The sequence below is a fragment of the Cervus canadensis genome, chromosome 4 (genome assembly GCF_019320065.1).
Source record: "Cervus canadensis isolate Bull #8, Minnesota chromosome 4, ASM1932006v1, whole genome shotgun sequence".
Lineage (NCBI taxonomy): Eukaryota > Metazoa > Chordata > Mammalia > Artiodactyla > Cervidae > Cervus > Cervus canadensis.
Genome location: NC_057389.1, coordinates 35,623,002 through 35,646,683, shown reverse-complemented (window position 1 = coordinate 35,646,683; position 23,682 = coordinate 35,623,002). Strand labels below are relative to the sequence as shown.

At 39.3% G+C, this 23,682-nt stretch overlaps 1 protein-coding gene across 2 annotated transcripts in view; it reads left to right on the top strand.

Annotated features, from left to right (window-relative positions):
* GABRG2 (gamma-aminobutyric acid type A receptor subunit gamma2) overlaps window positions 1-22,110 on the top strand; it is a 119,169-nt gene extending 97,059 nt beyond the window's left edge. The window contains exons 7-10 of one of the 2 annotated variants that reach the window (XM_043464779.1): window positions 9,695-9,847; window positions 16,017-16,222; window positions 18,238-18,261; window positions 19,665-22,110. In XM_043464779.1, the coding sequence (XP_043320714.1) occupies window positions 9,695-9,847; window positions 16,017-16,222; window positions 18,238-18,261; window positions 19,665-19,940 (659 nt within the window). In that variant the 3' untranslated portion in view covers window positions 19,941-22,110. The remainder of the gene's footprint in view (window positions 1-9,694; window positions 9,848-16,016; window positions 16,223-18,237; window positions 18,262-19,664) is intronic. The other variant, XM_043464780.1, reaches the window with a different exon arrangement.
* Window positions 22,111-23,682: the final 1,572 nt, after the last annotated feature.

The window sequence follows — 23,682 nt, the reverse complement described above, 5'->3', positions numbered from 1 at the left end:
GTTTACAAGAGACAAAGACTGGCTATTTACCCTGTTTCTGTTATTACTTCCCTTTTGGAGAACAAACTGAAGGCTGATTATAAATTCCTTGGCGGAGCCCACCTATCTCCTGCCTCAGGAAATGCAGAGAGGAGACTGGCCGATTGTGAAATTCCAACCTGGAGCCTGTCTATCGCCTATCGCACTACCTGGGGGCTTTGCAAATACTGAGCTTCCTTTCATCTAGAGCTATTCTCCAGAAGGAAAATTCTAGAATGGTTGTTCTATTAGTCTGGAATTCTAGACAAAAGAGTTTCCATTCTCTTAAAAGTAACAGGTGTATTATACAAGGTTTAAAAGCAAATGAAAGGAATTTTTCTTGTTGTGGTTGGGGCTCCTAGTCATCCATACCAGCTTTCTATATTAACCCTATTCAGTAATTGTTCCACTTCCTGTTTTGCTTTATCCCACTTTCTGTTTCGCGTTATCTCCATGATCCTCACCACCGGCTCAAAATGGGCAGGCTATTTACTCCAAAAAGAGTATTGGTTTGGGAGGCAGGAGTATTGGGTCTGCAACTCTGTCTTTTTCAGTGGATCTCAATTGTTTAACCTGTGAGAGGATAGAATTGATTGGCATGAATAAATGCTAGGCCCTTTTCTAATTTTTATTCTCTTCTGAATGTTTAGTAGCATTTCTTTTCTGCTTATATGTGCCAGAATGGTGTTAATTATTTCCATAGATTAAACCGGGCTTCCCTGATAGCTCAGTTGGTAAAGAATCCACCTGCAATGAAGGATACCCTGGTTCGATTCCTGGGTCGGGAAGATCTGCTGGAGAAGGGACAGGCTGCCCACTCCAGTACTCTTGGGCTTCACTTGTGGCTCAGCTAGTAAAGAATCTGCCTGCAGTGTGGGAGACCTGGGTTTGATCCCTGGGTTGGGAAGATCTCCTGGAGGAGGGAAAGACTACCCACTCCAGTATTCTGGCCTGGAGAATTCCATGGACTGCATTTCTTCTATGCTTATACATGCCAGAATTTTGTTAATTATTTTCCATAGATTAAACTACTTTGTACTCATAACTGAAATTAATGGACCTTTTATTGTGTACCAGGAACTTACCAAGCACACTATATATGTTAATTATTTTTATGTTCATGATAACCCTGTGAGGTACAGTCTCTTATCATTTCTCTACTTGCCTAAAATTACATAACCAGTGAGTGACTGGACTAGAACCTTTGAGCCCAGCCTAACACCACAGTCCTTGCAGTGGACACTTTTGATGTCCCCTCTTTCACCTCACCTTCTCTAAGCTGGTGCACCCCATTGTCCAGGTGCTACAAAGTTTGGGATGCTAACAGTGTATCCCTGTCCCCTTCTCTGGAAAATGTCCTTGAGCAACGTAGGGCCATCTGAACTTGGAGATTCAGACCACCCCACCTCAGCCTGTGGAAGACAAGCGACTGCCACTCTGGCCTCAAGTGGCCCTAACTCTGCTTGGGCATGTTGTTCCAGAACCTCCTGGAAGCTCTCCTGCTAGGGCTGAAGCAAATCCATGCTTTGCAGGTGCCCCCTGCCCCTGTGTGCTTTCCTCATCCTCCAGTAGCTGAGCCCCCAAACATCCCCCCGGCAGGAATTCTGGACTTCTCCTTGCTTTGGACTTGAAGCGTCTCCTGTTCTTCACGACAACCCTGTGCGCCCATTCCTCAGTGGAGAAGTCAGAGGAAGTCTTGAAAAGATTGATTTAGCAGGGGAAAATAGTTACAAGTTACACTTTTTATTTTTCATTGTATTTTCCCCAATTGCTATGTTGTTCTTTTTCATCACCATATGAGCTTGAACAAGCAACAGGTTAAATAATAATGGTCAAGTTTTGAAAGGAAAACACACCTGTTAGACTTCATGTGGAAGACACTGACAGCTGTTTCCGCAGCCAAGCCCCTTTGTCCTTTTCTCTCCCTAATTGCATCTGGTTGAAAAACTCAAATCACCAATTGATTCTCTAATAAGCTTTATGCAACCACTCTGATGTGGCTGATTTTCCTTCATTTCTTCTTGGCAAGCAGTCAGGGCTGCTAACAGCTCTCTGTGACCTTATATCTACATTGCTGGAGATTAAGTTCACCAGGGTATCCAGAAAGAAATATCTCCAGAAGCAATCATTGCTAAGGTAAAATTTAGTATTTTAAAAGCCCACCTTGATTTCTGCCCTGGTCTTAATGCTTTGGGTGTATAGTTCACCCATGATATTTTTCATGGCCGTATGAGCTAAAACATTTATTCATTTGACAAATAATTGTTGGATTCCTTCTGTGTGTACCAGTACTGTACTAGATACTGAAGAGTAATAGCGACAGTTAATTCATGGAGTGCATGGATTAATTATAATCTAGAGGGTAATTCAAGATTCACACCAATCACATACTTCCTAGCAAGATCAGCACTATGAGAGTCCTATGGTGCTGTGAGATCTTACTGAGAACATCTGACCTACTAAGGGCTTCTCGGATGATGGGATACATTAATTTACATCTGAAGAAACAATGGAGTTAAGTAGAGATGGAGATATTAGACTCTGAGCTGAGGGAGCCAGCATGTGAGAAGACTCTGGGGTAAGAGGTAGGGGGGGTGTGTGTGTGTGTGTGTGTGTGTGTGTGTGTGTGTGTGTGTGTGTGTGTGTGTGTGTGTGTGTGTGTGTGTGTGTGTGTGTGTGTGTGTGTGTGTGTGTGTGTGTGTGTGTGTGTGTGTGTGCGCGCGCGCGCGCGCTCAGTCGCTCAGTTGTATCTGACCCTTTGTGACCCCATGGACTGCAGCCCAGCAGTCCATGGGATTTTCCAGGCAAGAATACTGGAGCCAGTTGCCTTTTCCTGCTCCCGGGGATCTTCCTGATCCAGGCATCGAACCCTGTCTCTCGTGTTTCTGTCTCCTGCGTTGGCAGGTGGATTCTTTACCGCTGCGCCACCTGGTGAGGGGTAGCAGGAGCTGTAAGAACCCCAGCTGGAGGGTAAAGAAATACTATTTAAGATGAAGCTGGAGGGTAGTCAGGGAAATGCCGTAAGAACTCCTACAGGACAAGCTAGAAACTTTTAATTTAGCTTTTAACATCAATGGGCAACAATGAAAGGGTCTGGAGATATAAGTGAATCATATGATTGGAGATGTGGAGAGTGTTTCAGAAATTGAAGACAACATAGGCAAATGAGAACAAAAGAATGAACAGTATCCCTTGGAAGTGCAGAAGGTATATCAGGTTGGGTGGGCATAAAATGGAGAGATTATGAATAGTGGGAGATACAACTGGGATGGTTCATTGTGGATCAGGGCAAAGTAGACTAGAATCATGTGTTGAGTAGTATGGATTTTATTCCAAAAAACTTGGAAGGGAATGGCATGAGCATAAATGCCTTCTAGAAATATTAGCTTAGACCAGCACTATCTAATTGAGCTTTCTATCATTTAGTAACTTTTATAATCTCTTCTAATATAGTACTCACTGAAAGTATTAGTCCCTCACTGGTCTCTCACTCTTTGTGACTATAGCCCGCCAGGCTCCTCTGTCCACGAGGTTCTCCAGGCAAGAATACTGGAGTGGGTTGCCATTCCCTTCTCCAGGGGATCTTACCGACCCAGAGGTTGAACTCAGGTCTCCTGCATTACAGGCAGATTCTTTACCATCTGAACTACTAGGGAAGCCCATAGTACTCACTAGCTCTAAATATATATTAAAACACTTCAAATATTGGCTTGATCAACTGAGGGAATGGAGTTTTAAATTTAATTTTAAATTTTACTTAAGATTGCTACCACCTAGCACAGGTCTAGTCACAGTATGGGATGTGTGTGCAGTGTATGCTGGTACTGGGGGTGGTTGGAAGGCTGGAATGAGTAAAAAGGATTAAAGAGAGAAGCTAGGAATCTGGGTGGAGAAGAAAATGGCAACCCACTTCAGTATTCTTGCCTGAGAGTCCTGTGGGGTCACACAGAGTCGGGCACAACTGAAGTGACTTAGCATGCATGCATGCATTGGAGAAGGAAGTGGCAACCCACTCCAGTATTCTTGCCTGGAGAATCCCAGGGATGGAGGAGCCTGGTGGGCTGCCGTCTATGGGGTCACACAGAGTAGGACATGGCTGAAGCGACTTAACAGCAGCAGGAATCTGGGAGAGATATGATGTCAGGAAGAATAAAGACAGGAAAATCATAGAAGTGTGAAATGAAACTATTTATTTTGTTTAGGGCCTTGGGAACATGAAGGGAATGATGAGGGAGAGAAACCTAGATTAAATTCAAATTACAGATAGCCTTGCAGGCCATTCTAAGGAGTTTGGACTATCTGTGAAGAGAATGGATCTCTTTAAGGTTTGTGAAGATTAACATTATTTAAGCAGAACTTTTAGAAATATGCTTGCCAGAAACTTCATCTAATCAGGGTGTATAAGATAAACTAACGGCTATGTTTTATCTAGTCTTTGGGCCATGGGGTAGGGCTTCCCAGGTGGTGCAGTGGTAAAGAATCCGTCTACCAATGCAGGAGACACCGCATGCCATGGAGCAATGATGCTGTATTCCTACGGCGTTCTTAGCCAGAGGACTGCCTGATGGCAAGGGTTACAGCTTAGTTGTTTTGCCCTCCCTTGACCTCCAAGGACCTAGCTGCTGGAAAAATGTTGAGTGTCATTTCAGAAGAGTTGCAGGCCTAAGCCATGCCTGGGAATGGTGGGCGAGTGATGGATGCAGAATACTTAGGGGTGGCATGCATCGAAGTAGGAAGAAGGCAATGGCACCCCACTCCGGTACTCTTGTCTGGAAAAGAGGAGGAGGAGGAGGAGGAGCCTGGTAGGCTGCAGTCCATGGGGTCGCTAAGAGTCGGACATGACTGAGCGACTTCACTTTCACTTTTCCCTTTCATGCATTGGAGGAGGAAAAGGCAACCCACTCCCAGGGAGAATCCCAGGGACGGGGGAGCCTGGTGGGCTGCCGTCTATGGGGTCGCACAGAGTCGGACACGACTGAAGCGACTTAGCAGCAGGAGCATAGAAGTAAGCAGCGTGATTAAATTTGAAAGTTTTTTCTCTTCCACTATGCTCTATTCCACTAGGCACATACACTCAGGGACTGGGATTCTGCCCAAGGGCTGGGAATTCTATTGATACTTCTGGGCACAGAGCAAACCTTGAAAAAAAGACTTGGTGCCAAATGAAAGGCAATATTTAAAAACCATTTTTTCTATAGTGCTTATTCCAAATACAGAGAAGTAAAATGCATTTTATATGCTTCCAGGTTACCTTTCAGTTTATATCAGTGTACACCCCTACCAAGAGTATATAGCTTTGCTCTTCATTCACATTTTGTGGTACTGGAAATTACCAGTTTATTTTTTCCCAGTATTATAGACTAAAAAGGAAATACTATTATTTTACTTTGCATTTCACTGATCACTAATGAAGTTGAGAATCTTTCTTTATATTTAGTGTCTATGAATTGTTCATTCATTTTTTCAGCCCAGTTAAAAATGTGCGTCTCTCTCTCAATAATTAGAATTACTTACATATCAGTGACATTAGCCTTTGCTTTATTCAAATGCAGTATTTTGCCTTTCAAAATTATTTAAAGAAGTACAATACAGTTCTAAACATGATATACTCATATTTTTTTCTCCTTTATGCCTTCTGTATTTTATGTTGTGCTTTGACAAAGCGTCTTCCACACTAGGATTATGGTGTTCTCTTACATTTCTTTCTTGGGTGGTATTTATAATCATGCTTAAATCTGGATCTTCAATACATCTCGAATTTACTTTTGTGTGTTAGGTGAGGTATAGATCTAATTTCAGAGAACCCTTTTCCCCAAATGAATCTGCAGCCAGTGAACTCTCCTACCTTCCTGTGGTCAACACCAGCCCTGTGGAACCAGGCCTCAGATTCAAGTGTTTAACAAGGAGTGATAAAGGAAAATTCACTGCATTGTCTCAACACCTGTCTCTCTGAGTTGTAGAAGAGATGAAATAATATTGTTCTCATTTAATCCATTTAATTTAGAATCAGTCTGTGAGGCTTCATAGATCATAGTTTCCATGTTACCTAATTTAGTGCTCTTTGCATAAAAGTGATTAAAAATATTTATTGACAAAAAAGACACTAGAGAGAGGAAAGTAGAATATATCAACACTAATTATCCTTTCAAAATTAATCCAGTAGAGTAATATATACTCTATTCAACTATATTTAAGTGGAGTAAGAATCATGGGAGAGGAACCAGGTGAAATCTTGGGTTTTTTCACCACTTTGACAAAATGTTTAGGAGCTTTAAAGAAAATAAATGTGAACTATTCAGCCCAGTGTCTGCACATAGTAGGCCCTCATTACTTGAAAACAGTTTTATTATTTCCTGCATTCAGGAGGAGCAGATGTCTTACCATGGAATCAAGTTTTGACAAGGAGGTAGTTTCATGTGTAAGAGCCTATACACTCCAAAAAATTTGAATTTTAAAGCTTTCAAATTGTTAATGTGACAGACAACTAAAAAAAATAATTTTTGAAGTCCATTATTCACTGACATTGCTCTCTTCCTAAAACTAGACATAAGAATCTTACAAAAAATGGGCATTAATAGGTGTTATTCAAATGATATGTCTTCTCAATCATAGCCTGTGTCTGCTGCTGCTGCTGCTAAGTCACTTCAGTCCTGTCCGACTCTGTGCAACCCCATAGACGGCAGCCCACCGGGCTCCGCCATCCCTGGGATTCTCCAGGCAGGAACACTGGAGTGGGTTGCCATTTCCTTCTACCTTCTTAATTAGGAAAAAAACAGGGACCCAAACTAATTTTTTTAAGATGCTATGGCTTTAAGTATCATGTTAGAATAAATCAATAGAATAAATTTGAAGTGGCTGGAATAACCACCTTTGACTTGGTGGGCATTTAAATTTTTGGACTTGGGGAAATCACTGATGCGGCACTTTCAGGGGATTTGATTTTATGGGCTTCTCATCCTGAGAGTTTTTAAAAATACAAAAAGTGATGTGGCCTTAGAGATAAGACAGATGTTAGGCTGTCACTGTGAAGCTGCTTGGCTTTTAAATGGCCTGTTCCCAAGTTTGAATCTGTAATCTAGTGATAGAAAAGCTTCGGATTTGTTGGCAAAGATGAAAGATGCTCAGAAGCTATTACCTTAAAATAGGAATTGATAGATAAATAGGCTAGGGAAGTCAAGATTCTGACCTAAAGGGAAGTGGAGAATTGAATTGAGATAATTATCTGTTAACTTGAGGCAAAATTAAAGTTCACCTTTAAAAGAGTCAGATCATTAATGCCAATGTGTAGATTCTCATTTACTTGCATGATAAGCAGTAAAAAGACGTTACTAAAATTGTCTAGATTTATTTAAAATATTATAATTTGCATGCAGAGAAGTCTCAAGGACTTGAAAAATTAGGGAGAAAAAGTGCCCCCAAATATGATTATTTAAAAAGAAACCCTTTCTTTCTTTGTGTTTCTTAGGTAGAATAAGAAACTTACATTTGCCTCTGGTATTGTGGTCCAAGAAACATGAAAGAAAAAGACAGACACTAATAGAGATCATCTCCAATTAAATATCTTTATAATAAATAGAGGCAGGCTGTAATTGAAGAATATTCTAGATTAGAACAAAAGCAGAGACCAAACAAATATATGAAATGCTATGACTTTGAATAGCCTAAATCCAAATAAGTCAATGCAGAGAAGCATCATCTCAGGGAACTAATACAAATCTATCTATGATCAATAAGAAAATTCCTACCTTTAACTTTTCAAAGAGAATTGCTAAATAACGGCTAATTACTGCTCTCAGAGCAGGAACTGTATGTTCTAATGGGAGCTTAATTCCATAATTAGTATCTGGGTCACTGTCACTGCCTTAACTAGGCCTGACTCAGACAAGTGACGGTCTGTCAGTCCACCGAAGGGCAGTGTTAGGAAGTAATCATACCCCACTTAGGAAATACCCCAGGGTTAGCAGAGAAGCTTTACTCCCTCAAAGAGTACCCAGTGAAGGGTCTTCTGTCTCAGCAGCTTAGAAGAATGTGGAGTGAAGCTAGAGAGGGAAGGAAGAAGTGGGCCAAGTAGCAATAACTGACCCAGCTCAGTCAGTCTTCTCTTTAGAAGCATGAAGCTTCTAAAGTGCCTTATTTTCAAATCAGATTTAAATCATCTAAGTAAGTAGAGAAACACAGACATGAAGTCAAGTAATTAAAATAAAAACTCATGATCTAGATTTCACTGTCCATTTATTTTAGGACAAATTATAAGGAAGGAAGAAGCAACATTTGAAAAGTAGTCTCATGTGTCGCCTCACATTAAGAGAGCAGATACAGTCTTTGAAAGTGATGTTCTCTTACATCCGTCTGAGCTATAAGTACAATCTGGTATATACAAGTACTTCATAGTTTGTACTGTAAAGTACTATATAGCACTCCAGGATGCACCATAAAGAAGCATATAGTAACTGGGGTGTGTCTAGGATATTTTCTAACTTCAAAAATTAAAATTTCAAAAAATTTCACTTGGAAGTGAAAACAACACATGTATCATGATCATAACAAATTACAGAGACTTGGGACTGGGTCACATTACATTGTTCTCATGCAGAGCTGTATAGTTATTCTTGGATTGCTTAATTACTCTACTCTCTGGAATATTTACATAAATTCCTTTATAACCAAAATGTTCCAAAATACAACTTCCTGACTTTTGGTTTCTTTCTCTACAGTTAAATATATAAATACGTTGTTCATGTAATCATGTACTCACCAATGTTACTGAGTGCCTGCCTGGAATCCAGTGGGATGCTAAGTGTAGTGAGGGGCAGGGAAGGGCTAGGGTAAGCGCAGTCTGTGGACTCATGGAGATACAAGCTAACAGTGAGACAGATGTTACAAAACAACCACAGGGATGAACAATAAATTACAGACTGAAGCAGCTGTTATAAAGGAAAACCCCTCGATTCAACAGAAACATGAGAAAATGTCTCAGCACAGGAATCTGGTTATAAACTGAGTGAATAGTCATCTATTAGTTTCAAGCACAAGGGTGATTCTCTGGTTTATATGGAGAAAGGTCCTGAGAACAAGAGGAAAATGTAACAAATCTGAGAATTCATTGCAGGAAAGAGAGGCACGGGGTAAAAACAAAGATTCCCCTACCTCTGCACCAAATTAAAAAAACTTTACATTGTGTGCATTAAGTAGGCGGGGACGGCAAAATTAAAAATCACCCGAAAGAAGAAAATACGAACAATATGCTCAAAGATATTTCCTTTCATCTAGTAGTCATGTTACTTCTTAAAGGATCAGAATTCAGTACAGGCTGGGTATTTTTTATAACTTTTTATTTTGTATTGGGGTATAGCCGACTAATAATGTGATAGTTTCAGGTGAACAAGGAAGAGACTCAGTCATATGTATACATGTATCTATTTTTCCCCAAACTCCCCTCCCATCCCAGCTGCCACATAAGATTGAGCAAAGTTCCAGCCCTGTACAACAGGACCGTATTGGTTATCCATTTTAAATACAGCAGTGAATACAGGCTGGGTTTTGCTTTTTGTTGTTTTTGTTCTTAATGCAGGTGGATTAAAACTTTTAAGTGCACATGAGATTGATAGACAACTTATTTTCAGATGCTTTCTAGTTTTGTTAAGGGTCTTCATGGTCCATCTTTGTTCTGTTCCAGGGGATTATGTGGTCATGACTGTCTATTTTGACCTGAGCAGAAGAATGGGCTACTTCACCATCCAGACCTACATCCCCTGCACACTCATTGTTGTCCTATCCTGGGTATCTTTCTGGATCAATAAGGATGCTGTTCCAGCCAGAACTTCTTTAGGTGAGAGACAGTTCTTGTGTTGTAGTGTCCCAAGGTAAGTACTGAACAACACTCATCTTTATTCCCCCTTCTAAGTTGATTTGCTTTTAATTCAGTTAGTAATTACATAGCAATGTTATTTATTTAAAACTAGCACATTAAAACAGTGTTTAAAGCTTCTTAGTTCTGTTTTGCTAAATTCTCTCCTTGCTTTCAAAGTGTTAGTTGCTCAGACATGTCCAACTCTTTGTGACCCCATGGACTGTAACCTGCCAGGCTCCTCTGTTTATGGGTTTCTCCAGGCAAGAATACTGGAGTGGATTGCCATTCCCTTTTCCAGGGGATCTTCGCTACTAGACCTCCAGGTCTAGTAAGCTTTTAAATAAATTAACTGTGGATAAAAATATTAAAAAAACTTCTTTTTAGGAGATTTTTTGTTTGTTTTGGTCTCTGGGCAGTTGTATACCCATTAGAATTGGTTGTATTTATCCTTTCCCAACACTGTGTTTAGTGATGCCAGTTTGGTAGCTTGGAACATGGAAATAGATAAACACATGGAAATAGATAAACACAAAAAATAAGGGGCACCTTTTTCCTAGGGAATCAGTTGTTACACATGTACTAGCACACCACTCGCTACTGATTAATTTCAACATGCATAATTATGGTGATGACATTTGAAGGCATACACATACATAACTGGCTCTTTACAGAAGAGCTGTTGAAAAGATTATTTTGGAGAAAATAAAATTACCTATGAAGGATTATTTGCAATTTGCTCAATCTCTTGTCGGTGATACCTGTCTTGGAGTTTCACATCATTTTCCTCACATAAGGAAGAGGATTCAAAGATTATTACAAAGCCACAGACTCACAGGAACACTGGAGGCTAGGTCCATGAATAGAATTCTCATGCTACATAATATTTCCTAAAGACTTAACTAAATCCATTGAAAAATGAATTATGAGGCTGCTATCCTCTTTCATCATCTGTGTGACAACTAGGACCACATTTTCTGTCTACTCTTTGGCTAGAGGCAGTATCATGTAATAGTCAAGAGCTTGGATTTTGAAGTCCAACAAATGGATTTCAACCCTCATACACGGTATGGCCTTAGACACATCCTTTAGTCTTTACAAACCACATTTTACTCACATGTGAAGTACCATTTCCTGTATCTAACTGTTGGGGTTTGTATTAGGTTAAATAAGGTACTCCATGCAAAGAGCACAAAACATAGTAGGGCCTCAGAAATACTAGCAATTATAGTCATTTTCTGACAAAGTGATCTGCACCAGGTAATTAAAACTGAGAGCAGCAATGATTACTGGGAAAAAAAGACATCATTTGCATATTTGTTCTTCTCCAAACCAAATTTAGTCTCCCATCTGTTTCAAAATAAGGTTATTTTGATTTTTTCTGTTACAGGCAGTACTTTAGGTTACAGGCTGTATTTAACAATTATAATATCTTGTCTAATGCTACATGCTAAGACAAACCCAAAATATGTTGCTACTCTTTAGGACGATTACTTGTCATCGTGAGTAGAATGCACCACATTACTTGCTTTCTGTGTCTGTCACGTCAGGGTATCAGTCAATGTCGTCTTCACTCCCAGGACAGCGCCTGATCCACGGCAGGCACCTCTGTGATTAGTCAAATCATGTATGCATTTATGAGTGGATGGAACAAGCACACTGATGCATTCCAATCTACCTATCCCAAAAATATCTTAAGGGAAAGATTTCAAATCAATCTCTTCTCTTGAAGTGTAGATTCCTGCGGGTTAAAAACTCTCCTAAGGCTTTAGTACTAGCTCATTTCCAACCACTTGTTCACTGAGTGCTCACCGGCAAAAGACCATAGCGGGAGAAGAAAGGAAGGTGAGTAGGCTGAGGACGAGGGACAGAGCCAAGAGCAGGTAGGTGCTCCTCTTACTCACAGCCAGTCATCCTCACTGTGGTCCTCATGCTCTTCCTACTCTTTGGAATAACTGCATGTAGAAGTTGTAATGAAAACAAAGGTTATTATCACATTTTTAGAGCTAAGGAAGCAGAGGCGCCATAAGGTTAAATGGCACTCACAAGGCCACTGCCAGCAGACAGCAGATGTGTGCCTTGGCTGATGAGACCTAGATTGGCTCTGGGTGTGAGGCCCTGTTGAAGGGCCACTTGTGGGAGAAGGTGGGGCGGTGAGCTGAGCCAGTTTCTCCACTTTAGCTTTGCAGTCTCAGGTCTCTAGATCACTGCTTCTTAAGTTCAGCTGTGTATTTAAATCAATAGAGGGCCTTCAAAAGTACAACTGCCTTTGTCCAACCCCAGGATATGCCTAATTTAATGTCTTGAGAGCACACAGTAGGGTAGGGGTGGGGTGGAATTTAGGATAAAAAAAATTTAGGATTAAAAAAAAAACAATTCCTCAGGTCATTCTAAGGTGTGATCAGGTTTGGGCTTAGGTTTAGGAACACTGATCTAGATCATTGAGTCCAATTACCTTTTCCAATGTTTACAATCAAGAGTTGAACTTGCCTGTGAACTTAAAGTTTATTGCCACAAAACAGACAGCCACTGTGTTTGATGAGTGAGATAAATATATCCACGTGGCTAAGAGACTGACTGCTTTCTAAGTGCAGATCACAGCATTCGAGGTCATTTTGTAGGTTATAACACTTGAGTATAGTTTAGTACACAGGTGGTAGCTGGTGAGGTTTAATCATGGTATAAGGATGATGGATTAAACAAGGAAAATACCTCTTGGCATTTTTCACCCAAGTGATGAGGGTGAAGCAACATGCCTAAAGAGCTTACTTCATGCCAAGACTGAAGGAACTGAAAAAAGCTTATGGATATTTTTCATCTATCTCAAGTAAAAGAAGTCTAGTTTCTTTGCTTAGCAAAACTGGACATCGAACAAAACACATTAGGCTATCTTGTTGCTGGTGAATCAGTTAGAATTACTACTTGTCCGTTCTTCACTGTTCTCTGTGGCTCCAAGCAGACCTGAAAATATCTTGAAGGAACTTTTCAAGATTCTTCTTTTACATGCCTGCGATGAACTTCCATGTAGCCTAATAATATCAGACATGCCAAATTTTCTTAAGTGAACTTATCCATGATATCTGCTATGAATACTGACATTTTCACTTCTCATAGGTCATTTGTGGTTTGAGGCCTGAGTGAAGACCAAAAGTGCCAATTAATTTTTGAAATTATCCCACAAAAACATCAGCTGTGATTAGGTATAATCAAGAACTTCTACATCAATTAATACATAGACAACATAAGTGAAGCTTTTTTACTTTGAGAAGCAGATCTTACTTCTCTAAAGTAAATGATAATAACACCTTATATTTATTGAGACTTTACTAGGAATTGTCACCCTATGTCCATGATTTAATTTAATCTTCATGAGCACCTTATGCAGTCACTACCATCCCCAGTTTGTACTTGAGAAGCTAGACCACTCTTATGTTTCCATCATGACAACATGGAAGATTCACAGATCCACATCATATCCCAAACTAGGGACTTGGGATAGCTAAATCCCTAATAGCCCCTAAGAATGTGGTACTTCATCCTGCACATTATGGACCTATTTATAGAGAGGAAATACAACAATGTGGTTTAGAGCATTGCATTTAAAGTCAGACTTGCTGGGCTTGTAGGTTCTCTCTATCTCTTACTGGTTTACTCTTTATGTGCTCAGTTTTGTTTTTGTTTTTCACTTGCAAAAAGAAGGATAACAGTGCTTATTACCTAATTTTGAGGGTTTTCTGGGATTATTATACATATCAGGTACTTGACATAGTACCTGGTCAAACGAAGAGATTCTTAAATGTTAGCTACTGTTATGTACAACTAAAATGATCCTCCCAAATCATCGATATGGATTCCTATTTTCACATGTAGGTTGAGTCTCTTTGATCTTTCATGTATACACTATTCTTCAATTGTTTTATTTATTCAACAGATATTGAGTCCTAGCTCTATATTCACTATGGGGTTACAATGGACATCAAGATCCATGTTTTGTCTGTTGTCACAAAGTATGTAGACTAGACAGAGAGATGGATTACTCCATAATCGCTAATGATGGAACATGAGAGAGGCCTCAGTCTTTATGACTACAGTTTCCTTGTGGAGGGCCTCTATTAAAGGCTACTTCTTTCTGTGAAGTTCTTCTAACCAACAATGATCCTTCGCTTCTCTAGAATTTCATGAAAGAAAGTGAAAGTGAAGTCGCTCAGTCGGGTCCGTTTTGCGACCCCACGAACTATAGCCTACCAGGCTCCTCCGTATATGGGATTTTCTAAGCAAGAATACTGGAATGGGTTGCCATTTCCTTCTCCAGGAGATCTTCCCAACCCAGGGATTGAACCCAGGTCTCCCACGTTGTAGGCAGACACTTTACCGTCTGAGCCACCAGGGACACGCAATGTATTAGAGAAACCTGATACTAAGCTAAGTGTTTGTAGAAATGTACCTAAACTCTTCAAAATGGCTCTGGAAAAAAACCTGAGCAATTAGGAAGAGAAAAGTCAATGTCCTTCTTTGCTTAACCTTTCTTCAAGAGTGGCTGGCTCCCCTTAACCATCTTTGGGGTATTCTGTACCCATGTTGTAAAGAGAGAAGAAAATCCTATTTCTCTTTTCCTGTATGGTGATACTGTTCTTAATCTCTGTAGCTTCCTTCCCCTGCTCCTCAAGTTTCTCGTGTCTGATTCCTTCTGAGTTTCCCAGCACTGCTCTTTGAGGCAGAGACATTGACTCTCTCCTAGAAGTATCTTGGTCTGAGTAATAGAATGAACACACAGCATTAGATAACAGAAACTTCCCCTCTCCCCTGCCTCCAACAAAAATGTTAAGTCACAAGGCTATAGATGGTAAAGGCTTGGGAAGACCATTTTTGGAGTACAGAAAAGTTGCATCCAGTCATGATAAGAAATATTGAATTAAAATCATAGCATGATAAGAAATGGATGGGTCTTCAAAAAGATAGTCAAACAGATGCAGAAACTGAAACCTAGAATACTGAAGTGAATTGAGTTACTATAACTGGAGCTAGAACCTATTCAGGTACTGAATCCATGTTGCCTTTGTTATAAATAACACAGCTGTGAATACATATAGGTTGTCTTAACTTTGTTGTTAAATAATTATTGGGGAGAACTATTTTTCTTGGGCACTGTTGTACAATGGGAAAAAGGAATGTTTTGAAATCGGACATTTAACTTCTGTGCTCACATCTTTCTACTACCTTACTGTCTGACACAGAGCTTGTCTTTTGGCTTCCTTTTCCTCAACTATAAAATCAAAATGAAAATATCTGCTGTAAAGATTCAAAGAGAGAATGCACATGAAATACTTATCATAGTGCCTGGCACAAGGACATTTTCAGTAAATACTAGTTATATCACTTCTGAGATGCCTATTTTCATCATATAATAGTCTCTAAAGAATTTATACATCAAAACATGTCAGTCACACATGAAATACCTCCTCTATTTAATACCTTTAGAGGGCTTCTCCTTACACTTGCAGGCTCTGCATAACTTAACTAGGTAAGATCTATTTACCTAGCATCACTGTGACTTGGCCGCCCATCCCAGGTATTCTAAAAATTCAAAAGCAGATCAGGTTTCCCTCTTCAGAACCTCTCCTTAATTAATTCAGTCAGTTCAGCCCAGTCACTCAGTTGTGTCCAACTCTTTGCTACTTTAGCGTTAATAGCCAGAAGGTTGGTTTCTTCTCATTTTTTAAGCTTCACGTTAAATATCACCTCCTCAAACAGGCCTTCCACCTAAGTTCTCACTGCCCCTGTCCTTCTGCACGGGGCATACCATAATCTGTCATTATACTTCTCTCTGCTTCCTTGATTCATGGTGGGGTGTCTCTCACTGAAATACATATGGGCATACATAAGGGACATATGGGCAGAGACCTTGTCTGTTTTATTTCTCAGCACAAAGTCAGCACATTCTTAGCACATTTCTCAGCACATACGGTAGATGACACATGGTAGGCAGGAGGTACATATCTGTGAACAGTGTGAGTGAATTCCAGTCAAGTCTCCTTTCCCAGAACTGAGGCCACTCCTCAGCAGTCACAAAACACATTTAGTCTCACCAGTGAGACAGTGATCCAATGTGCTGGTGTGGTCACAGGATCTGTTTTATCCTGCCTTCCCCCAGGAATCACCACCGTCCTGACAATGACTACCCTCAGCACCATTGCCAGGAAGTCTCTCCCCAAGGTCTCCTACGTCACAGCGATGGATCTCTTTGTATCTGTTTGCTTCATCTTTGTCTTCTCGGCTTTGGTGGAGTATGGTACTCTGCATTATTTTGTCAGCAACCGGAAACCAAGCAAGGACAAAGACAAAAAGAAGAAAAACCCTGTATGTATCATTTCTCATTGGGCCCTTTGACATTTTTATGCAGAAAGATCATCTGGTTTTGTTTTGGTTTGGCCTTGCTCGGTCTGTCTGTGGGTTATCCACACTCTGGGCCCCAAGGTGAAGATAGCACGTGTGAGTTTGGCCAGGCTACCAGGATTCATGAGTAACTCGGGAGAGACCGGATTCACTGAGGCAGACTGTAGCTCTCTTCATTTCACTGGGAGAATAACCATGACAGGAAACTGCATTCATCTTTTAGTAGCTGTTAGTTTAGGTTTCACTGACTTTCAGCTGTCTGATTCTTAACTATAATATTTTAAAATTATTGATGTTTTAAGTCCTTCATCCAGTGCTTTCCAATAGGAAGCCATAGGTTCTTAAAGTTTCAGGGATCACCATACTTTTGCAAATCATTTAGAGTGTGTGTGTGCATTGCCAGAGGACTTCTGTTGGTTTTATACTCAAAATATATATTTTTAGCCTCCCTGTGTTATCATGTTCTCATATATAAATGAGTATTATTTTATATATATCTTATGAGGCTGCTGTGAAAAATAAATGTGGTAATGGATGTAAAAGACATTAAATAGTACCTGGCATTTATAATTGATGATGATGGCTGATGTTGATGATTTATATAGTTACCAACCTGGATTGAGTTCAGTGATTTGGAAACAGGTAAGATGATTTCACCTTGCCACCAAACTTTAAACAGAGTTGAAGAAGCACATTTATAAAAGCCTAAAGTAACTTTTCTATCATGGATGCTGAAAAGAGCATGTAGCTACCCATTTGCCCACTTAAATCCAATGTTTGGTTCACAGGAGGCCCGATGAAAATTAAGGTCCATTTCTTTCCAAAAATGGGGCAAAGGAACTCACCCACCCTCCTGTATTTACAGCCTTTCCTGGTCTTCTGCTCTAAAGGCTGAGGGCCATGCCAGTGGCTAGCTTTCTGACCCACGGGCTTTGGGGAGCTGAATTATAACCACTGATTCTAGCCTGAATCCTGATGCATCTTCAGAAACCCAGGTGAAATTTGACAAATGGCACATGTTATTTGACTGTAAAAACATTATAACAGGTAAAGAAAGATGCATCATTATTTTCAATGATTAATGCAAAATAAATGCTTATCTTCAATTTCCCAAATAATCACTACACTTTGTGCAGCCCCTTCTTTTTCTGTATGGCCTCTCTTTCCCTTTGCATCTTTTCTATCCTTAGTTTATTTTCCTTGTTGTGTTGTTTTTGTTCCCTCCCCTTTCTTCACTTGCCATTTCATTTTCCCCCCAAAAGATGATTCTATCGCCATGCAGCATTATTACCTGCCAGTAGTAACAAGGGAGTGAGGACTGACAGTGGACAAAAGCCCTTTGGCCCTTTCTATTGCAGAGTGGATTTTGTTGCAGATAGAAACACTTGGATTCCTTAGACCAGGGTCCTGGTCCTGAGGATGGCAGAGAGAGAAAACTTGACAGAGGAGAAAGGGAATTGAAGAAACTACAAAGATCAAATTACCCAAGAACTCTATGCACATTTCCCTTTTAAGCCAATTAGATGATTTATCAGAATTAGCTAGAGTCTAAGTTGTGACTGAGAAGCTAAAATTTCACTTTCCCATTTAATATGTTCTTGGGTTCATTATGTCAAGACTCTCCTAGTTAAGGCCTCCTTAATAATAATCAGAAAATAAAACCAGCATTTCTATACAGGGAAAATAGGCAACAAAGCTTCCTTACAAGTGGGCAGTACTGAATTTTGCAGTTAGATCACTGTAGATTAATTTATCAAAGATTTCACTAGGAATCTCCAAAATTTCATTTTCTAGCTTTAGGCATATACTTTATCCCAAGTTCAAAACTGTCCTTCTGTGTTTATAATTTCAGTTCATTTCACTTGCTATGTTTTCAAAATGTATTTTTAATTTATCTTATTTTGTCTCTTTTTTTTCTTTTTTTCCTTCTTTTAATTAAAAAAAAAATGCGATTCTCTTTTCTGTCTACAAACCCAAAGCTTCTTCGGATGTTTTCCTTCAAGGTATAATGTTTTTGGAATGGAAATTCACTGCATGCAACTGCTGGATTTAACTATTAATGCTTACATGGTGTTTTATTTATTTTTTATGAATAGACATTTAAGCATTCTACTAGAGATAACACATTTAAGATGGAAAAAGTTCTTTAGAATTTTAGAGTTGATTCAGCAACCCTACATTAATTCAGAGGTTTTGACCTAACATGAGATTAAAAATCTCTAAGCTCTATGAGATGTCATTACTGAAGTGGGCCTCATTAAATATCAAAGCCAAGACTTACCCTCCTTTGCAGATAAAAATGGAATCCAGTTTCACTGGTTGTACCTACCAAGTTCCATTTATTTCCTAAAATTTAACTCTGTAAGTCCTAATTCAAAAAAGGATTGTTTTTCAATAACTACAGATAATAATTTCCATTGGCCTGAACTCCACATGTTGGTTCCACAAAAATGATGCTGTCTTTGAAATGTTTTAAATTAAAACACCCATCCCTTCCTTCCAGGGTTATCCAGGGGCCTTTTTAACTCTATCATACAATATTCAATGAGATTTCTATTCTCAGCTGAACTTTCTGATAGCTGATTCAAAGATAATAGGATTTGTATTTATATCATTCCTAAAACTAACTTACCAAATTAACATTAAATAAATTGAGTTTTCTAGCAATTTTATAATTGGTGCAGCAGGAAAGATTATCATTTAATTAATTGGTACTAGTTTCTTCTCAAATCCTCAAGAGAGTTTGACAGCTAGTAACATTTAAAAAATTTCACTCACATGTAGTTTAATATCGCTGACATTCTGAAGCTTCTAAAGGGTGATGTTAGACAAAGTACTATATTACTTTAAAGTATAAGCCCTACCATTGTGGTATAAACTCAGGAAACTTCTTTATTTATATATAGCTTAACATTTTCTGTTAAAAGCATTTAACACATTTGCTCAGTGTAATGGGGTTTACTATTTGCCTATATAGATAAGCATGTACACAAAATTTGATTTCACAATTGACTCATTTTTATTTCTCTGTCCTACTCACATGCAACACCATTAAATGCCTTCATGTAACCAACCTCACATCTAATATTTACTAGAATAAGATTCCATGTAGTTGTTTGGTTTAAATCTTCAAACTTTGAGTTCTTTTGGTGTTCAATCTTCTTGCTATAGCTTATTAGCTTGGTGGTATTATTTTCAGCTGCACTGCTTAAGCTCAAAATTTGAAATCTGCAACTGCTATCCTTCTAAGTTCAATTTCACCATTGTAGATCATGATGTCATAGCAATTCCCTGAGTACTCATTTTCAGATTCATCATTTGCACACTGGGGACATTGTGGAGACACGGTCTGGGATTTATCAGGTAAAACTAACTCTGATCCCTCTCCTTCCCTACTCCATCTTAGGCCCCTACCATTGACATCCGCCCACGGTCAGCAACCATTCAAATGAACAATGCCACACACCTTCAAGAGAGAGATGAAGAATACGGGTATGAGTGTCTGGATGGCAAGGACTGTGCCAGTTTTTTCTGCTGTTTTGAAGATTGCCGAACAGGAGCTTGGAGACACGGGAGGATACATATCCGTATTGCCAAGATGGACTCCTATGCGCGGATCTTCTTCCCCACTGCTTTCTGCTTGTTCAATTTGGTTTATTGGGTCTCCTACCTTTACCTGTGAAGAGGTAGGGGTGTTACTGATGTGGGTCTTACTCACTAAATCTCACGAAGAGAAGATGTCCTTTCTAAATCTACTTACATGACCCCCTGGGTAGTTCACCATACTCTGAATTTGTTTCTGTGTTGCAACCTGGTGAATTGTATTCATGTCATACTGTTGGCACCCAACTCTCCTATGGTAAGTGTAATCTGAAGTATAATGTTTGCCGTGTCTCAAAACCTGCAAGGCAAAGTGAAATTAGAGCAAGAAAACTGAAACAAAACAAGTTTTTCTTTCAGCTACAACAATTGCAGTCGTGAAAGCCATTATTATTTACAGTGGTGGTATCCTTCCTGAATTCAAAATACAACTAGATGCACAAGACCCAAAAGTGTACCCTCTGTTCTGGGATCAAGTTGTGGTAAATTTGATCCCCAAAGGATATCTCCCTAATTTGAGAAAAATCACAACCTGCTTTAAATATAGGAACCTAGACTAGAAACCTATTATATCTCCATTCCAAGATATGAAGGAAACTTCCTCCACATCACATGTACAATGATGTAAATATTTCAGTAACATAGAATGCTTCAAGTTTAATGCATGCATTTCTCTAGAGCTGAAACAAGTGGACTGAAGTTAACATCATATTGTCTTTTATTCTGTGTCTTTGGGCTCTAAATTATTCATGAATGTAATTATATGGGTTTGGATTTGGAACAGGAGAGAGGAATCTTCTCCCTCGCATGAAGATTCAAACATCTTGTTTTTTGTGTTTTTTTTTTTTTTCCTTGTAAGATGTATTACAACACTAAGTAAAATACAGAATGGATAATTGACATTTGCCACCTTGAAATATGCCCAGTTTCATAGAGTATAAATAAATGTACGTGCTTGCTACTTTTTCTTCTTTTTAGGATAATAGGTCATCACAGAACTTATGCTCAAGATCTGCTTCTAGTGACTGTGAGTGCCTTGTGGGCAGAATCCTTGTAATTTCTTCTTTGGGTTCTTAGCACCGTGTAGAGTGCTTGGCACACAGCTGGTGCCAGTGAGTGTGGTTTGACGTGAACTGGCTTTAGATGCCTCTGGTAAAGCTTTCTGAACTGGTCTGGAACCAGTGATTCATCTTTTCATACAGGCATTACCCAGTGCTATTTGATCTTGTAGAAGTAAACAGAAGGATCCAAAGAACTTTGACTATCTTTGTTCATTATTACACATTTTCTTTAGGCAAAGATCATATTCCTTTTAGAACAGTATTTACGTCCTATGTTTCTGTACAGAAATGAGTCTCCTAGGGCATAATTAGAATCTGTGTAGTGTGGTTCCAGGTCTGGGGGTGAGTCAGTCCTGACCCACCCACTTTTTCACCGAGGACGTAAGACAGGCCCAGCAGGAGTCATACCTGACTGGTGTTCAAATGTAGTCTTCTTTGCTCTGGGGAAAGCAACATGTACTGAAGTTTACATTTACAAAATTAAAGAAACCTGAAAGACTTACAAGGAGGTCAAGCCTATGACTGTGTCCTCATGTGAGCATCCTGCACTCACATCAAGTGGCTATCCCAGGCTTCACACTTGATGAGTTGAGCTCCATTTTCATGTATCCATCCTGAATTCCTATTTTTCTAAAATAGCATCCTTCATCAGTTCTGCCTTTTGGCAATCATTTCTTTAAGTCAGAATTTAATCATAGCTACAGATAATCTACAAAGAGTAGAAAAGAAGAGAAAGTATTATTGTTAATAGAAAACCATGTAAAGTCATCATCAGGTCATCTGGATGAATCTTGAAATACATATAGCTGCCAAATTTACAAACCTTTACTGTATCATTGCTGTAGTATATAACCTCAAACAGGTGTAAATAGAATTATTTTCTTGTTTTGAATTGTTAACATATTAAATGTTGACTCTTTGGGAGAGTTGTTGGCAAATTTTTGATGACAAGAAACATGTTATTATTGTCAACTTGAAATGTATTCCATTAACAGGGACATTCAAGAAAAAAAGCTAGCTTTCCAATGTGTGCATAGTATTGGCAACATAAATATATATTATATATAATCTAATTCTTAATTATCAGCTGCTCCCAGTCTATGTATATGAAAACCTTTTCACAAAGGGAACTGCCTAATATGTGGACTTTTACAATAAAAATGCTGCATTCTAAGCCATGGCATCAGGTCAGTGGTTGGTTGGACTTGTTTTGTCTTAAAAGAGACAAACTTCACTTTCTGCTTGTCTCTTCTCTGATCCCTCTTCTCTGTCTCACTCCCCAATAATGCCTTCCCTTTATGTAAATTTTAGTTGTGAGCAGTGTGATCATGTTTTGCATGATACTCACTTCAAAGAAATTAAGAGATGGTTTTTGGAGTGTGGAGTAGAGACATAAAGAAATGGCATGTGGTACATATACACCATGGAGTATTACTCAGCCATTAAAAAGAATTCATTTGAATCAATTCTAATGAGATGGATGAAACTGGAGGCCATTATACAGAGTGAAGTAAGCCAGAAAGATAAAGACCAATACAGTATACTAACACATATATATGGAATTTAGAAAGATGGTAATGATAACCCTATATGCAAAACAGAAAAAGAGACACAGATTTACAGAACAGACTTTTGGACTCTGTGGGAGAAGGCCAGGGTGGGATATTTTGAGAGAACAGCATCGAAACATGTATATTATCTAGGGTGAAACAGATCACCAGCCCAGGTTGGATGCATGAGACAAGTGCTCGGGCCTGGTGCACTAGGAAGACCCAGAGGGATCGGGTAGAGAGGGAGGTGGGAGGGGGAATCAGGATGGGGAACACATGTAAATCCATGGCTGATTCATGTCAATGTATGACAAAACCCACTACAATATTGTAAAGTAATTAGCCTCCAACTAATAAAAATAAATGGAAAAAAAAAAAAAAAGAAATGGCATGAAGGAGTAGCTCAAGACTTCTGTGCCTAAAACTTTGGTGAGGCTAACAATATGGACATTGGTGTCAGCCATCACTGGGCTCCCAACTCTACCAGAGACCAGCTGTTTCCCAATTGTCAGGTCAGCCTTTATAAGCCTCCATTTTACCAGCTATGAATTAGGGGTAATAAGGCCACCCCATGTGGTGACACCAATGCTCTGCTGCTGGGCTCCTCCCACTCCCGTCAAATCAGCTAACAGCATCTGGCACTATTCAAATGTCTTAATCGAGGCCCTGTAGCATGATTTTTCATTTTGAAAGAGTAACTGAACTGCAAACCTTTCTTTATACTACAGGCTGACAATCCAAGTCTTTATTGAAAAATCTCACAGATTATTTTCAAGGCCAAAGAGGCCATCTCTGTAACCACCCCCTCAAATTAAAAATATAGGGATCCATGCTCCAAAGATGGTATCGGTATCATATTTTTGTTTTAAGTCCTCTGAATTCTTCAGAACACTTAGCAAAATCCTTTACAAACCCAGCTACCCTAACCTTCCTCTTGCTATCGTTCTCTTGGCCCCTTATGTCTTCCTGCATCCTTTAAACATCTATTTCTCACCTTCCAGACACATAAAAAAAAATTAGTTTTCACTTCGGTCTTGTTTCCCATCTAACTCAATGCCTTTATTTTTAGCTTCCATCCCCTTTTTAAAGTCTCAGTATTATTCTAACTAGTAGCAATGCTTTTTGTCTCTAACGAAGGTCAAATTACATGTAGCCAAATGATGTGGTCACTGGGGATTATGTCAAAAATTGCTATCTCTATGCCTTGTCACTA